The following is an 18,389-nucleotide window of genomic DNA, read 5'->3' as shown; positions in this document are numbered from 1 at the left end:
TGGGTGGTCCAAGGGTGGACCAGCAGCAGCCCGTTATATATCTGCTCGTTACCTGGGCAGCACAGTGATGATGGATTAAAAAAATACAGCCACGAAACGTTTGTCTCACCTGCTGACCATGCTTCTCACACCTACCTGTAACTGCTCACCAGTAAAACTGCATGTACAACCCCACCTGGACAGTAAGACGGAAATCCAGGTTTGGGTGCAGGTTGGAGCTGGGTTACTGGGCGAAATGGTGCGGCTATGTCTGCAGCGTTGGGTGGGTTGAGTTTTGGGCTGTTGGGGTTCGCGATCTACAAGATTCTCTCCACTGCAGAAAAAAGTGGCTGCCTGGTCAAGCCTGGCTCATCACTGCCTCTGTTTAATTCTGCTGATTATCATAAATTCTAAATCTAATGGGATCTTCAGTGACTATGATGTGGAACTACAGCTGAGGTTACCTGAGAGAAGCAGTTCAATGCTAAAAGATGGCCTCCAGGACGATTCATCAAGGAACGGAGGCTGCTCTGAGGGAAATGCATGAGGTTTCTAACCCTAACCCTAACCCTTATTAGCTACTCCATGTACTGCTAGATATTTCTGCTATTGTGTAACTTGTATGTGTATGTATTGTGTATGTATGTATGTGTATAATCACTGCTACTTCGCAAAAGCCTTGTATCTCCCGGTTTGGAGAATTTTTAAAATCATGTGAATCTGATGGAATTTCTAACAGTCAAGAATAGAAATGAGCTTCAGAGGTTTTATTACATTTCTATAAAAATATGAAATATGAAACACAGAAGTATAGAATGCTAATGTGAACCGAAAGACATCTTGGTTTCAGTTCTCCAGTCACGCAGTCCGACCGCAGCCCTCCTACGGCTTAATGATTTGTTTTGACAGTTGGTGACGACGCCTCGTTTTTTTCAAAGGTCATGAATAATAATCAGCCAGAAAAAAAGAAACACACTGTCTTTCATCAAATCCTGCAAATCTGTGCCAATCAAAACACACAGGAGTGCAACATTAAGAGGTGTGTGTGTGTGTGTGTGAAGCCGGACAGACTGAGAGTGTCCGACAGAGTGGTAATGAAATGGAGTCAGGTGTTCTAATCGTTCAGACGGTATTAAATACTCATACGGTTCTAAACAGAACCTCCTCTAGTCATACCTCAGCACAGCGCAGAGAGTGACCTTTACAAATGTTAAATATCCTTCACTCACTCACACACACACACACACACACACACACAATCATTATCAGCCTCCCGTGTTCACACACACTGATGATCTGGAACTGAGGGACGTGAAATGATCATGCTGGTTCTGTAAATCGGAGCAGATCGGAGATCCAGGATAAAGACCTGCTAGAAGACACCAGACCACATTCCTTCCACAAACGACCCAACTGAGACCCCCTGCTCTCAAAGGTCTCAGAGTGGTTGTTTTAGTCCATATCTGAATGAGGTTACTGTGTTCCCACCTGCCCAAACAGAGGACCAGCGGAAAATCAGCACTGTAAATTCCTTTTAGGCTGGATTTTGTGTGTGTGTGTGTGTCTACTGGTGTAACTGTACACACACACAAAATCCAGCCTAAAAGGAATTTACAGTGCTGATTTTCCGCTGGTCCTCTCAAACACACACACACACACTCAAACAGTACAGTTACACCAGTACACACACACACACACACACACACACACACACACACACTCAAACAGTACAGTTACACCAGTACACACACTCTGAACCAGTACAGTTACACCAGTACACACACTCTGAACCAGTACAGTTACACCAGTACACACACTCTGAACCAGTACAGTTACACCAGTACACACACACTCAAACAGTACAGTTACACCAGTACACACACACACTCAAACAGTACAGTTACACCAGTACACACACACTCAAACAGTACAGTTACACCAGTACACACACACACTCAAACAGTACAGTTACACCAGTACACACACTCTGAACCAGTACAGTTACACCAGTACACACACACTCAAACAGTACAGTTACACCAGTACACACACACACTCAAACAGTACAGTTACACCAGTACACACACACTCAAACAGTACAGTTACACCAGTACACACACACACTCAAACAGTACAGTTACACCAGTACACACACTCTGAACCAGTACAGTTACACCAGTACACACACACTCAAACAGTACAGTTACACCAGTACACACACACACACTCAAACAGTACAGTTACACCAGTACACACACTCTGAACCAGTACAGTTACACCAGTACACACACTCTCAACCAGTACAGTTACACCAGGACACACACACTCAAACAGTACAGTTACACCAGTAAACACACACACACTTAAACAGTACAGTTACACCAGTACACACACACACACTCAAACAGTACAGTTACACCAGTACACACACACACACACACACACTCAAACAGTACAGTTACACCAGTACACACTCTCTGAACCAGTACAGTTACACCAGTACACACACTCTCAACCAGTACAGTTACACCAGGACACACACACTCAAACAGTACAGTTACACCAGTACACACACACACACACACACACACACACACACACACACACACACTCAAACAGTACAGTTACACCAGTACACACACTCTGAACCAGTACAGTTACACCAGTACACACACACACAACTAGTACAGTCCATTACGCTGCCACAGGTCTAAGGGAAGAGGATGCAGGATCATGTGACTATTTCTGGATTCAGACATTAATATAAACTCCAACACTGAAACACTTGAGACACTTGAAATCCAGCAGGACGAGTGGAGCGACAGCAACACCAGAGAAATCAGCACTGCAGGCTCTGATTGGTGGATCTATAAAAGTGTTTATTCAGACTAACAGTTCGATTCACAGTCAGAGTGAAAGCGCAGAGTCAGCGGTGAGAAGCAATGAGCCATGCACTGTAAAATCTACTGTATTTAACCATAAACAGCACGTTCAATATACAGCAGCGGAAAGGCACGACAGCACACACACTCACACACACACACACACATGCGCGCACACACACAAAACGCTGGTGATGAAACTAGAATCTTCTGTCAGCTTCAAACTATGAAACCTCTTCCTGTCTCAACGCTTTAATTCACAACAATCTTTAACAGAAATGGACGAGGGCAGAAAACCCAGGTCCAGAAAGGAACCATCTTAACAGAGATGCCCAGGTCCTGGGGTGGACTTTTACTTCCTGGACCTGGATTTCCCATCTCTACTGACTGAGTTTAATTCAGACTGAAAGTGTCGATCTTCTCTATGAAGTGCCACAAAACTGACCATAAAACATGCTTTAAATATGTTTCATATACAATAAAAATAACAACAATTAAAGATAAATAAGTTCCATATTTCTATCAGATAAACACTGTCAAGTGAACTACCAAGCTTTCTTTAATGCTAACGCTAATGCTAAAACTCCCTTCTGTGACTAGCTAATATGTCCATGTGGGGTCTGTATGGATGTCCTATCCGGGAACCAGAACGTTTTGTCCTCTGGTTCCACATTTGAATGCCCACCATGGTCAGTGATGGGAGCAGGAGGGGTTATGCATGGGGCCCCATCTGTGTTGTTCTCTGCTTACGGGGCCTAGATGGGAAAACACCCAGTAAAAACCTACCCAGAGCCCATGCCAACCTGGAACCCACCGGGCCCACATTCCTTCCATGTGAGCCCCACATGAGCATGTTGGCTGGGTTCCCACAAATTACGTTATTTACAGGTGAAATAAACACGTCTGCAGAGCGAGAAGAAACACACCCTGCTGAACAACCTGGTAAACACAGACAGACAGAGACAGACAGGCAGACTCTGTGCAGGTTTTGGTGATGAGGTTGATTTCAGACGTTGGTGCAGTTCGGAATCTCTCTGCTCCTTAATCTCTCTCCAAACCCGGAAGCTCCTGCACACAGAAACACAAACCCAGAACACAGGCTGAAAGCCCTACATCCAGCTCACTCCAACAGCCCAGCATTTTGTGTTCAGTGTCTGGGGTTCTGCTTCTTAAGTTTAGCACTGGAGCTATGAGCCTGATGTAGCTAACGGTGCTGTAGAACATTCTGGAAAAGAAGCTGAATTTAAGAGGGTTCTGACACTGTATGACCTCTTATCTAGAACATTGACTAAAGAACTGTGTATCTGATTCAGGAACATGAGGAGGTGTAAATGCGGTCAGCTGGAGAACCGCCTGCAATCAGCTTTTGATGAGTGAAGAGAGAGAAGTGTAAAAGGAAAATCAATAGAGGCCGAGGGGAAACTTCCACAGCAGACACAGAGGGAACCAGGGGTCAATCTGCTGGCCACACACACTCACACACACTGCTGCAGTATCTCAGTCAGTTAGGCTTTCTCCACTCAGACAGAACTACGGTCACAGTGCAGAATAACCCTCTGCTTTATTATTTTACTGCAGTTAAATATCCTCCAGAACCCAGTGTGTGCAGAACTACACTGCTCTAGAACCTTACGCTGGAAAACAAGCAAAAATAAAAAGGTTCTAAAAAGTTCATGTTTATTAACTTGATTTTACTCTGAAAACAAGGTGAAAGAGGAGTAAAAAAATACTTGGAGTGGAATTTGGTGTAACAAGTTTTGGTAATTAATGTGAATGTATTTGTTAGTTATAAAATCTTGTCGTTTTCGGGGGGTTTTGAATCATCAATAAACTCAAAGTTTGACTTACAAATTAAAAATGAATATCATTAAAGTCTGTAAATTGAATAATTGTTTATGTTCATTTAAATAATGTTCACTGAAACCAGACACTGTGGTCGGCCAAAATGAAGTGTATTCTGTACAGTGGTTCATTTCTCAGTGTGTTTTTGGGGTAGTGGAAACTGTGTATTTGTGTGTGTGTCGGGGGGTGGGGGTGGGTGGTTGGGGGGTGGGTGGGTGGGTGGGTGTTGGTTTGGACGGTTCAGTTACTGTACTGATCTCTGTGATTCTGCACAAACTGTGCACATCTCTGACAGGGGTGTGTGTGTTGGGGTGATACAAACGTGGATTTTTTCAGGCAGGTTTGTCGGAGCTCCAGTTAATTATTTATCTGATGGTGCCGAGTGTTCAGATTGGAAGCTGATTTTATAGCTGATGAATTCTTAATGAAAGCAGTAGAATTAGTCAGGCTTTAGTTGTGTATTCTCCGATGATGGCTATCAACACTGCAGTCACACAGGACGTCACAGAAGAACAATGACTAAAAAATCTGATTTGCTTTTAGAGAATTCCAGTCTGCAGTGGTGATCCATGTTTTAGGAAACTGTGTGACATCACTGGAAGGTTGCATATCATGTTTTCAGTGGAAATTAAGCTCTTTAATGAGGGTTATTCAGAGGAACTGAGTTCATTCACTGCAGGGCAGGGTAGAAGGACATTGAATTAAAGGGATAGTAAGTCAGGGACAGTGAGTAAATAGGACAGTGTGTGAGGGACAGTGAGTGAGGACAGTGAGTTAATGGGACAGTGAGTGAGGGACAGTGAGTTAATGGGACGGTGAGTGAGGGACAGTGAGTTAATGGGACAGTGTGTGAGGGACAGTGAGTGAGGGACAGAGAGTTAATGGGACAGTAAGTTAATGGGACAGTGAGTGAGGGACAGTGAGTTAATGGGACAGTGAGTGAAGGACAGTGAGTTAATGGGACAGTGAGTGATGGACATTAAGTTAATGGGATAGTGAGTGAAGGACAGTGAGTGAGGGACAGTGAGTTAATGGGACAGTGAGTGAGGGACAGTGAATTAAAGGGACAGTGAGCGAGGGACAATGAGTGAGGGACAGTGAGTTAATGGGACAGTGAGTTAATGGGACAGTGTGTGAGGGACAGTGAGTTAATGGGACAGTGAGTGAGGGACAGTGAGTTAATGGGACAGTGAGTGATGGACAGTGAGTAAGGGACAGTAAGTGAAGGACAGTGAGTGAGGGACAGTGAGTTAATGGGACAGTGAGTGAGGGACAGTGTGTGAGGGACAGTGAGTGAGGGACAGTGAGATAATGGGACAGTAAGTTAATGGGACAGTGAGTTAATGGGACAGTGAATGAAGGACAGTGAGTTAATGGGACAGTGAGTGAGGGACAGTGAGTTAATGGGACAGTGAGTGAAGGACAGTGAGTGAGGGACAGTGAGTTAATGGGACAGTGAATGAAGGACAGTGAGTTAATGGGACAGTGAGTGAGGGACAGTGAGTTAATGGGACAGTGAGTGAGGGACAGTGAGTTAATGGGACAGTGAGTGAAGGACAGTGAGTGAGGGACAGTGAGTTAATGGGACAGTGAGTGAGGGACAGTGAGTTAATGGGACAGTGAGTGAAGGACAGTGAGTGAGGGACAGTGCGTTAATGGGACAGTGAGTGAAGGACAGTGAGTGAGGGACAGTGAGTTAATGGGACAGTGAGTGAGGGACAGTGAGTAAATGGGACAGTGAGTGAGGGACAGTGAGTTAATGGGACAGTGAGTAAAGGACAGTGAGTGAGGGACAGTGAGTTAATGGGACAGTGAGTGAGGGACAGTGAGTTAATGGGACAGTGAGTGAAGGACAGTGAGTGAGGGACAGTGAGTTAATGGGACAGTGAGTGAGGGACAGTGAGTAAATGGGACAGTGAGTTAATGGGACAGTGAGTTAATGGGATGTTAAAATTGTGTGTGTGTGTGTGTGTGTGTGTGTGTGTGTTTACCTCCATTCTGGGCCTCCAACTCCTCCATCATGTCCTGGGCTGTGTGTGGGGGCGGAGCCTGGCTGTGTGCTACAGGGCATGATGGGAAGGGCGTGTGTGTGCTGATGCGAGTGGTGAAAGGGATGTGTGTGCTGCTGCGGGGTGTGTATGGAGTGTGTGTTTTGTTCTGATTCTGTCCGACAGCACTAATCATCTCTGGCTCCTTCTCTTGTGTGTCCTCCGTCTGCACGTGGATCCATGGAATCTTGCTGATCACATATACACACACACACATACACACACACACACACACACACACACACACACACACACAATGAGGAGAGTTTGGTGGATCTGATGTTGAATTAAACTGGATGTTTATAAGATCAGGATCAGGGTCAAGGCGCTAAACTGCTTCCAGTTTTTATTAGATATGATTTTATTTTAAGCTTCTTTAAAGAGAAACTCTTTACAGACCTTCAGCAACACGTAACACCAGTGAAGCATCTGATACCTGACACTGAGTCCTAATCCTAACTGGAACCTCATTCCTGATCCGAATCTTAGCGCTGTTCAGAGGTTTCTCCAGGTGGTATGTTGGGAATAAGAAGGTGTGCAGAGCTCCAAATAAAGTGTAAAACAGAAAGCTCAGAACTGCTCAGCAGGGCAATTTATTTTAAACACTTTTGGCAATATAGTGAATGTGATTGCGCTGGGATAAATCCTGTGATAAATGCTGTGATAAATCCTGTGATAAATCCTGTGATAAATGCTGTGATAAATGCTGTGACAAATGCTGTGACAAATGCTGTGATAAATCCTGTGATAAATTCTGTGATAAATCCTGTGATAAATCCTGTGATAAATGCTGTGATAAATCCTGTGATAATTCCTGTGATAAATGCTGTGATATATACTGTGATAAATGCTGTGATAAATACTGTGATAAATGCGGTGATATATACTGTGATATATACTGTGATATATACTGTGATAAATGCTGTGATAAATGCTGTGATAAATGCTGTGATAATTCCTGTGATAAATGCTGTGATATATACTGTGATAAATCCTGTGATAATTCCTGTGATAAATGCTGTGATATATACTGTGATAAATGCTGTGATAAATCCTGTGATAAATGCTGTGATATATACTGTGATAAATGCTGTGATAAATGCTGTGATATATACTGTGATAAATCCTGTGATAAATCCTGTGATAAATGCTGTGATATATACTGTGATATATATTGTGATAAATCCTGTGATAATTCCTGTGATAAATGCTGTGATAAATCCTGTGATAAATGCTGATATATACTGTGATATATACTGTGATAAATCCTGTGATAAATCCTGTGATAATTCCTGTGATAAATGCTGTGATATATACTGTGATAAATGCTGTGATATATACTGTGATAAATGCGGTGATATATACTGTGATATATACTGTGATAAATGCTGTAATAAATGCTGTGATATATACTGTGATAAATGCTGTGATATATACTGTGATAAATGCGGTGATAAATGCTGTGATATATACTGTGATACATGCTGTGATATATACTGTGATAAATGCGGTGATATATACTGTGATAAATGCTGTGATATATACTGTGATATATACTGTGATAAATGCTGTGATAAATGCTGTGATATATACTGTGATAAATGCTGTGATAAATGCTGTGATATATACTGTGATATATACTGTGATAAATGCTGTGATATATACTGTGATAAATGCGGTGATATATACTGTGATAAATGCTGTGATATATACTGTGATATATACTGTGATAAATGCTGTGATAAATGCTGTGATATATACTGTGATAAATGCTGTGATATATACTGTGATATATACTGTGATAAATGCTGTGATAAATCCTGTGATAAATGCTGTGATATATACTGTGATATATACTGTGATAAATCCTGTGATAATTCCTGTGATAAATGCTGTGATAAATCCTGTGATAAATGCTGATATATGCTGTGATATATACTGTGATAAATCCTGTGATAAATCCTGTGATAAATGCTGTGATATATACTGTGATAAATGCTGTGATATATACTGTGATAAATGCGGTGATATATACTGTGATAAATGCTGTGATATATACTGTGATAAATGCTGTGATAAATGCTGTGATATATACTGTGATATATACTGTGATAAATGCTGTGATAAATCCTGTGATAAATGCTGTGATATATACTGTGATAAATCCTGTGATATATACTGTGATATATACTGTGATAAATCCTGTGATAATTCCTGTGATAAATGCTGTGATATATACTGTGATAAATTCTGTGATAAATGCTGTGATATATACTGTGATAAATGCTGTGATAAATGCTGTGATATATACTGTGATAAATCCTGTGATAAATCCTGTGATAAATGCTGTGATATATACTGTGATAAATCCTGTGATAAATGCTGTGATATATACTGTGATATATACTGTGATAAATGCTGTGATATATACTGTGATAAATGCGGTGATATATACTGTGATATATACTGTGATAAATGCTGTGATAAATGCTGTGATATATACTGTGATAAATGCTGTGATAAATGCTGTGATATATACTGTGATATATACTGTGATAAATGCTGTGATAAATGCTGTGATATATACTGTGATAAATGCTGTGATATATACTGTGATATATACTGTGATAAATGCTGTGAGTAAGAGTTTGTTACCGTTTAAACTTGTAGATGAAGAACATGGCCAAACCCACAAAGGCAAGAGACACCAGCATCAGCGCTGCAGAGCCACTAGGGAGTACACTGGAGTCCACCAGCGGAGCTGCACACACCCACCCACCCATCCACCCACACACACCCACACACACACACACACACACACACACACACACACACACACGTTAGCCAGAAAGCAGTTGAGTGACACACAAGGAACTGAGATTAAATGGATCTGAATGGCTCCTCACTGTGATTTAACAGTAAAGCTCCGCCCCAAGAGTGCTGCTCAGTACAATCTGATGTAGTGTGAATGGGTGGGGCTAAACCATTGTAGATGAAGTATGCAGAGATGCAAATGCTCTGACTCTGTGAAAGTTTGTAATATTTTAATTGTTTAAAGGAATGTTCTGTATGTAAATGAGTGAATGTAATTAAGCGACTCGTTTAGCTGAAGGTAACGAACGACTCATTAAACTGAACAGAGTGTGTGTTGGAGGAGTGGATAGTAACAGAAAGTGTGTAAGGGTTCTGAGAGAGTGACAGGCACATCAGTCTACATAATATCACACACACACACACACTCGCGCTGCGTGTGTGACCTTTCAGCAGAATTCTGGTGGCATTCTGAACCTTCTCCTGTTCGCAGAAATGAAGATGAATCGGTCTGTCTGGAAAAGGGTAACAGAGTTTTTTTGTGGAGAGAGAAGAGCGTCGCTCTCTCTGATCGTCTCTAATCAGACACAGTCAGAGATCCATTTAAACCCACTGGTGTAACTGGGATCTTATGGGTTCCAGTGCAAAACAAACTAATAAGCCACGCCCTCTAATAAAACTTTAAATTAATAATTAATGACGGAAACCAACACAGACGTTCTGTGAGTGTCTTCACTGAGGTCATTCTAAAACTCTGTTAAAGAGAGACAGGGTCAGATCAGGAATGAACACGAACAGCGAAGAGTTAATATGAGGACAGTAATGAGTCAGAGAAGGAGCTGCATCAGGTGAGGGGTGGAGCTTAAAGGGGCTTGGCAGTGTAAACACCAAAGCAGGTGGCCTGGCCAAGTGCAATTCCCAGCTGAGCCAGGAGGAGGCGTCAGTCCTCCCAACAGGGGGATAAGGAGACAAATGTGCATACAAAGCACCTTGGGCTAGCCAGTTAAGCTAACGGCCCCAGTATGCTTGTTCAACCCTGTCTGGCCAGTAGTTAAACCACTGATGCAAGAGGATTCAGCCAAGCGTTCTGTTAAAGTAGGCGGGTCTTGAGCAATACTGAGCAACGAATCAGAGGCAGACACTTTGATGACAGACGGATCTCAAGACTAGTTTGCTAGTAAACCTGTTGTCTTTAACAGTGCTGAAAGTCTCTGAAAGTTCCTAGAGAAGAGGAACCTGAGACGCAGTATGACCAGAACATAATTTATCTGAAGAGCTGCTGCCAGTGAGGAAGCCTCAGGCCCTTCCAGATCTTCAGAGAAAGAGGACTGAAAAAATATTGATTATTTGTGGTTCATTTTTCTGTAAGAGAATCAGAATTGCTCGTTATCAGAGACGGAGAGGAGACAGCAGGTTTTGAGAGGTCTAAAGTTTTCTCTCCAGACTGAGCATGAAAATCTTCTCTCTCTCAGACAAGTCTCTGAATCATGAATGAGCAAAGCTACACTGATCGCCTTCCATCAGCTCCGAAAGGCTTTTCTGTAGAACAGGCGAATCGGCTGTAGGAGCATCCTCCTTCCGTCCGAGATCTTCAGATTGAAGTCCAGCTAAAGCACCAGATTATTCCAGAGCATGCTGTTGTACTGTACACTGTGACAACAACAGCATGGAGCTCACACAGTGTTCCAGGGAATCCACAGCTGGAAAATAATGACCCTAACATGCTTCCGTTCCTAGCGCTCTGATTCAGCTTCTGCACATTCCCCCATTCCCTATTCCAACACATGCCAGGCTTCAGGTTTGTGTTCTGCTGAGAGAGAGTACAAATGTGTGATTCTCAGTGTTCGGGAATTCTGTCTTAATTGGAACTTTCATGGGAATGTAAATGTGGTCAGTGGTTTCGTGTTTTGTTAAGAATTGATTTGACGAAGCTCGCTCTGCTCTTTGAAGCTTTTCAGAGGTGGAGAGTCTTTATGCATTTTTTAAAGCAGCTCAGTGGAGCTTACTGCAGGCCTTCCTCACCATTCAGTCTCTCCAGTTCAACCAGTGCTCTGTATTTCCCTCTTATGGGTTTTATGCTGGTTAAAGTGGGGGTTTACATCGCTGGACTCTTTATGCTCCTCTATCCCTCACTGTCTGATCTAGTTGTTTATAAAGGGTTTTGTTGAGTCTGACGGCAGCGGCCGTGTCAGACTGAAGCTGCGAAGTGGAACAAAGTGACAGGAGTGGCATTCCCGTGTGTGTGTGTGTGTGTGTGTGTGTGTGTGTGTGTGTGTGTGTGGTGGTGGTGGTGGGGGGTGCTGGAGTCTTAACCAGTGCGTGAGAGAGAGCTTACCCAGTGTGAGCTGAGTGACAGAAACAGTGATCCGAGTGTCTGGTTTCAGATCAAACTGGATCAAGTTCTGGTTCAGAGCGTTAATGAACACCTCCAGCATCTAAAGCAGCAGAAACCATGAAAACAGTTCAGCAGCCAGTTCAACCAGTAAAGCAGGAGACCCAGCACTCAGAACCAGCCTCGGCCCCAGATACAGAGAACCGGAAAGACCAGACATTGTTCTAACACATGATGAAGAGGATCATGATCATTCATTATTTATTCATTATTTAGATCTAGATTTGCAAGGTTCCATTCTTAGATATGTTCTAGAAAAACAATTTGAAAGTGTGTGTGTGTGTTACTTTATTAAGCTGTTCCTCGGCTCTGGGTTTGCTGTGGTTTTTCTCGGGGAGGATGAAGAGTTCAGCTGCAGTTGGAGATCCAGGAAACACTGACACCAATAAACGTTCCTCTGGAAATGTACACACCTGCACACACACACACACACACACACATACACACACACACACACACACACACACAGAAGACACAGTTATGATCATGCTGTATTTTTACCCTAGTTCCCCTGCTGTCTAGAACCCCCACCCCCAATGACAGTGCTTAGACAGCTGCAGCACTCGGGATCCTCACTAAGGTCATGACTGGTGGGACTGGACTGGGTGAGAAGGTGCAGATCAGTGTGGGTCAGTAGAGGATCTGATTAAACACTATCATCAACAGAATAAACTGAAGAACCTGGAGAGTGACCCGTTAATAATGTTACTAATGATGTCATTAGTGTTATGTAGTGTTTTAAATAATTATCATTTCATTAAAAGGCATCACGTTTTATTGATTAGATTGAACAGATTTAGTTAATTATGTACATTTATCTGAATAATCTGAACTCTGGGCCTGCAAGGGTTAAAGGCGGTTTTCTAGGATTGTGTAACAGAGCTTCACCGCAACCTCTTCAGCTGAAAACACACACACACACACACACACAGCATGAGAGGCCATTATATTTGTGCTTGACTGACTGGCTGTAATGGAGCGGCTCTCGGCTCGGAGAGCTTTAATTGGCTGACTGGCTTTAGAGCGATGCAGCTCTCAGCTCTCCCAGCGTTCCGAGAGTTTAATACCCTCACACACAGCCTGATCTGCCCCTCTACCACTCACAGTGTGTGTGCAGCATCAGTTCTGTGCTGGTGGTGGTGGTGGGGATTCAGACTGACTGAGAGAAACTGCAGAACTTTGTTCTACAGAAATCAGTGAAGATCAGTGGAGTACTAAAGAGTTCAGAACCTGAAACTTAAACCTGACAGTTCTTCCAGACGGAGAACAGAAGGGTTCCGTTCAACTGCAAGGTTGATGTAGATAACACACCCCACCAATCAGTGTCGGAGCTACAGACTGTTAAGCTTCCTGTTTTCGTCACTATGTCAGTACATATACATCTGGGTTCTCACTCTGGGTTCTCACTGAGAGGTATTAATGTTCTGCTGGGGAATCAGTCAGGCTGTAAGATAGAGCACTAAAAACTCTCCAGACATCAGAACCCTCTACAGCACACCCTGACAGGAATCCGCCGCAGACGCTTCCTGTACCTGAGAGAGCGTTGCCGTGACAACGCGCCCCACGTCCTGCCTCCACTCTGCAACAGAGGGGTTGTGCTCCTCCAGATTTGGAGAAAAAGACAGCAACAAAGAACGGAAGAAGTCTGAGAGAACGAGAGAGAGAGAGAGCGAGAGAGAGAGAGAGAGAGAGGATGACAGTGTGAGGGAGGTTCTGCAGTTTGTCAGGTTCTTGATCAGCGCAGACAGAAACAGCAGCTCCGTCACTGAAACTCAGACACTTCAAACCTCCGTTAAATAAACAGTCTGTATTTTACACAAACAGCCAGGAGAGAGCCTCAGGAACTGAGCTGAGTGGAGCAGAGTGTGTGTGTGTGTGTGTAGATGTGTGTGTGTGTATACCTGTGACAGTGATGGTTTCAGAATCCTGCAGTACAGAACTTCCCACTGAAACCTGAACCACCACCAGGTGCCGGCCCTCCTGCTCAAAGATGTGTGACACACTTCCCTCCAGAGTGATCAAAGGCTGGAACACACACACACACACACACACATTTAATATTTTACCAAACTAAGAAGGTTAGTGTGATTAAAGAGTGTGGACGGGGTTTGGATTTTGGGTCAGCTCTCTGAGCGGTTCTGGACCTCAGTACTGTTGCTGAACCACCAGTAGAAGGCGGCGGTTAGAGGCTGGCTGGGCCAAACCACTGCAGTCAGGTTAGTCTGGTGCCCCTTGATGGCGACAATCGGTGCAGAGAGAGTAATTCGCTCTACAGGACCTAAATACACACACACACACACACACACACACACAGACACACACACACACACAGTGTTATAGGTATGATGTGGTACAGTCAAGTGTAATCTTATAAATTAAAAGCATCTACAGTCAAAACCTCTACACACACCCCTTAGTCTACACACACACCTCAGTCTTCACACACACCTCAGTCTACACACACACACACCACAGTCTGCAGACTCTTCCCCTGACAGTAAAACTTACTTTAGCAGGACTTCCTCATAGTTACTGTGTGTGTGTGTGTGTGTGTGTGTGTGTGCCCACTTGTGATATGTAGATAGAGGGAGGAGGAGTCAGAGCCTTGGCTGTTCTGAGCATGTGCAGTGACCCTGAAGATCCCAGCTGTTTTGTACATATGTCTGATGCCGTTGCCAAGGCGACTGAAATTGGAGTATGATACTGAAATTCCATCTCCGAAATCCAAATGAAGACTTGTTGAGACAGAATCACCCTGGGTAGACAGACAGACAGACAGACCGGTGAAGGACTCTCTGAACTAAAACTCCTCCTATCTGCCTGGACCCTGTGGTAAGTGCTGGGTTTCAGATAGGACCAGGTTCCACTGATGATCATGCCAGCCATGGAAAAGTTCTAAAATGGTTCTGGTGGTTCGCAATGATGAGTCCAGGTTCTGGATCTGGACCAGTTCGTTTCTTAGCAATTATTTTCAATCAGGACTGAAAAATACACACTATGTCCAAATGTTTGTGGGCACCCCTTTTAATGAATGCATTCAGCCCCTTTAAGTTGAAGCCATCGCTGACAAAGATGTGCAAATGCACAAACACCACACAGCACCATGCCTAATGTGAGGTGTGGGCTAGAGGGGTATAAAGCATTGAGCCCACCCTCTTTTGGGATGAGTTGGGGAGTTGGGGATGATGAAGTGGGGTGGTGATCATCCCCAACATGCTGATCTCACTAACGCTCTTGTGGCTGAATACAATCAACTCCTCACAGCAGTGCTTCTTCAGAATCTAGTAGAAAGTCTTCTTCTCTGGACAGTAGAGACAGTTACTCCAACAGAAGCAGGTTTTTTGAATCCCCTTAATTTCAGGTGTTATCACAGTGAATGAGCAGGTGTCCCAATATTTTTGTCCATTTAGTGTATCTAATGTATTAATAGACGTGTGTGTGTGTGTGTGTCTACTCACATGCAGTAGAGTGACTCTGAAGGTGACATTGGTGCCGAGGTTAGCCGTTAGCAGAGTGTTGCTGGTTTGGAGCTGAAGGCCACTGGGTGGAGTTTCCTCACACTGCTGTAGTCTAGGGCTCAGAGCCTCCTTCAGACCCTCTTTACAGTTATTAGAGTGCACCCTCCTGTACCTGCACACACACACACACACACACACACCTTCCTCACAGTCATTCCTGAGAATCTTAGAGGTGACAAATCTGCCCCAGGAATTTGTTCCGACAGCCTGGGAGGTTTAGCTGCAGTTGAAACTAAACTTTCTGGACCTGAATGTGCCACCACTGCTCTCTCTACAGACACATCCTTCCCAACAGAACCAGTATTTACAAGTGTGTGTTTGTGTGTTTACCCAGTGCTGTTCAGGTAGCTGTGTCCTTGGCTGCAGGTGTGTGCAGATGTTTGTGTATCGTGCCAGAACGCAGGTACACACCTCCCACTCGCCTGCCTCTCGAAGCCGTAATCACTGCAGAGAAGAAACATCATTAATCTGACTGACCCACACCATCAGCTGAGCTTCACATCTCCACCCACACGCAGCACAGAGAGGGCGGACACCAGATGGAGGAAGGGTGGAGCTACACAACCAGGAAAACCAAGATAGACATAAAGGGTGTGTCTCAATTGCAGAACCAATGCTAGGGCTTTTACTGTCTGCAGGGGGCGTCCTGCTGCTTCTAGATCTCATGATATTCCAATCTATCAGAGATCCCCCGGTTCAGACTGACAGTATGTCGTGCTATAAAGAATTATGGGATAAGGTGATGGAGAAACATGCACTGTATTGACAAAAGTATTTGGACACTTGCTCATTTTCTGTTTCTTCTAAAATGGGAATTAAAAAGAGCTCATCCTGCTTCTGTTGGAGTATCTGTCTCTACTGTCCAGAGAAGAAGCAAGAGAAGCAGAGAAGAAGCAACACTGCAAGAGTGTTAGTAAGGTCAGGATGTTGGATGATGATCACCACCCCACCTCATCATCCCCAACTCCCCACCTCACCATCCAAAAGTACTGGATGGAATGACCGGGAACCAGAAATGGTTTTTGCTCTCAGGTTCTACACTGGCCCCACATTTGGATGACCACCAGGGTCAGGGATGGGACCAGCGTACAGGGGCGTAGATGACCCATCTGAGATCAAGGTGGACTGTAATGATGGGGCTCATTTGGGTTAGGGTTACTGGATCCAAGTAAAACCTACTCAGAGCCCATTCCCACCTGGAACCCACCTAGCCCACTTTCCACCTATATGAGCCTCACATGTTGGCGTTGGCTGGGTTGACACCTCATAGAGCTAACTAAATGCATAAATGGTTCTTGGCCCGGTTGAAAGGCACCTCATCCACAAAGAAAACCACTTGTAAACTATTGCCACTATTGCTGCAATGCTGTGCTACATAGAAACCTTTGTTCCATGTCAGGTGAGCTTCATCATCACCCCACTTACCTGTAATCTGATCAGTTTGAGCCCTAGTTCATCAGTTTAGTCTTAGTCCGTTGTTTTAATCAGCAGTTTTTCAGCGTTTGGGTTGGTTTTGTTCTCAACAGAATTCAAACTCATGCAGCTCCTCGTCTCTGACGACAGTGATGCCTCCAAAACGTCTGTCTGCACATTCTCCTGTGAGTTATCATCTTCATCTTCATCTTCATCTTTTCCTCTCTCTAACAGAGCCGCCACCGCCTCAGCCTGCCAACATCTCCTCTGGATGCAGTGACAGTTTCTGAGGTGTGAACGCATTCAAACTAGAATTCAGATTATGTCTGATACCTCTCTCAGTCAGAGGAACAATGGCAGCAATGTCCTCCATCACCGCAGCAGCCAGGAAATCTCGGCACTATGGGAAGATGCTGGAGATAAAAAAACTGCCCACACTGCAGAGGCAGAGGATTCTAGCAGATATCCTAAATAACAGACACACTGCATTACTGCACTGTCTGAACACCTGCTAGATAGAGAGTGTGAGAGAGGGACTGAGCGGTCAGCTCCTCCTGGACGGCTCGGATTTAACCTGCTGCATGTGTAAACACAAAGAACCCAGATCAGATGAGTTCCTGTGTATTTCAGTATTTGAGGATTTCTGTGTGTGATTGTAGAGGAGCTGGGGCCTCTGATCTGAGGTAGTTTGGGGGAGTTCAGGTGTTTAAAGGTGAGAACAAAGATTTTTAACCTCAAACAGAAACAGAATCACAGCTTCAGCAGCTTTAGAGCAGCAGCTGTGTGCTTACTCTGCATCACACACACACACACACACACACACACACATTATAGCCCTGACCTCACCACTGCAGTGGGATCAGAAATGTCACCCAGCCATATTCAGTTATAAATATGTATTCATTTAATATCAAAGAGAATTCCATCACTGACGCAGTATAATACCAGAGTACAGAACTGAACAGACAAAACCCAGTATTACAGCAGAAAGCAGTTTAACCCTCTGATCCATAAACGATTCATTATTATTATTATATTTATATTGTTAGACTGATTATCTTGGCAGGTTTACAATAGTGTGTTATGGAACCTAAAGCTTCTCTGGTACCTTCATAAAAACTGTTCAGGATAAACCATATAAAAATGATTAATGATGGATTGATGTAAAAAATACTGTTGTTATGTTATTATGACACATACCAACAATCTAACCCTGGATTTTAAATCTAGTAATAAAAAATGAGTTTATTAAAGAAAAACTACAGAATATTTATAACTGAACTGATACACTAATAAAAGCAGTGTGTGTGTGTGTGTGTGTGTGTGTATGTGTATCGTACCGGTCAAGTTTCTTTGGGTGCCAAACTGCCTGAATGGTTTATTCACACAAGGAAGGTCAGAGAACTCCAGACCAGCCGGAACGTTCCTGACCTTCATAAATCAGAAAACCACTGTAAATAAAACTGGCAGAGAGACGAGGAGGAATCTGCTGGAAATTGCAACC

At 43.7% G+C, this 18,389-nt stretch overlaps 1 protein-coding gene across 4 annotated transcripts in view; it reads right to left on the bottom strand.

The window, feature by feature from the left end:
* Window positions 1-2,849: 2,849 nt before the first annotated feature.
* sorcs3b (sortilin related VPS10 domain containing receptor 3b) overlaps window positions 2,850-18,389 on the bottom strand; it is a 60,869-nt gene continuing 45,329 nt past the window's right edge. For 3 of the 4 annotated variants that reach the window (XM_072690174.1, XM_072690175.1, XM_072690177.1), the window contains 11 exons: window positions 15,803-15,916; window positions 15,413-15,584; window positions 14,523-14,709; window positions 14,099-14,232; window positions 13,856-13,979; window positions 13,487-13,599; window positions 12,242-12,367; window positions 11,898-11,997; window positions 9,407-9,512; window positions 6,695-6,942; window positions 2,850-3,929 (listed from right to left, as the gene is read on the bottom strand). In XM_072690174.1, coding sequence (XP_072546275.1) covers window positions 3,868-3,929; window positions 6,695-6,942; window positions 9,407-9,512; window positions 11,898-11,997; window positions 12,242-12,367; window positions 13,487-13,599; window positions 13,856-13,979; window positions 14,099-14,232; window positions 14,523-14,709; window positions 15,413-15,584; window positions 15,803-15,916 — 1,486 coding nt within the window. In that variant the 3' untranslated portion in view covers window positions 2,850-3,867. Of the gene's footprint in view, window positions 3,930-6,694; window positions 6,943-9,406; window positions 9,513-11,897; window positions 11,998-12,241; window positions 12,368-13,486; window positions 13,600-13,855; window positions 13,980-14,098; window positions 14,233-14,522; window positions 14,710-15,412; window positions 15,585-15,802; window positions 15,917-18,389 lie in introns of those variants that run through there. The other variant, XM_072690176.1, reaches the window with a different exon arrangement.

Source organism: Salminus brasiliensis, chromosome 10 (genome assembly GCF_030463535.1).
Source record: "Salminus brasiliensis chromosome 10, fSalBra1.hap2, whole genome shotgun sequence".
NCBI lineage: Eukaryota > Metazoa > Chordata > Actinopteri > Characiformes > Bryconidae > Salminus > Salminus brasiliensis.
Note: the sequence above shows the minus strand (reverse complement) of the source record. Positions and strands in the feature narration are given on the sequence as shown.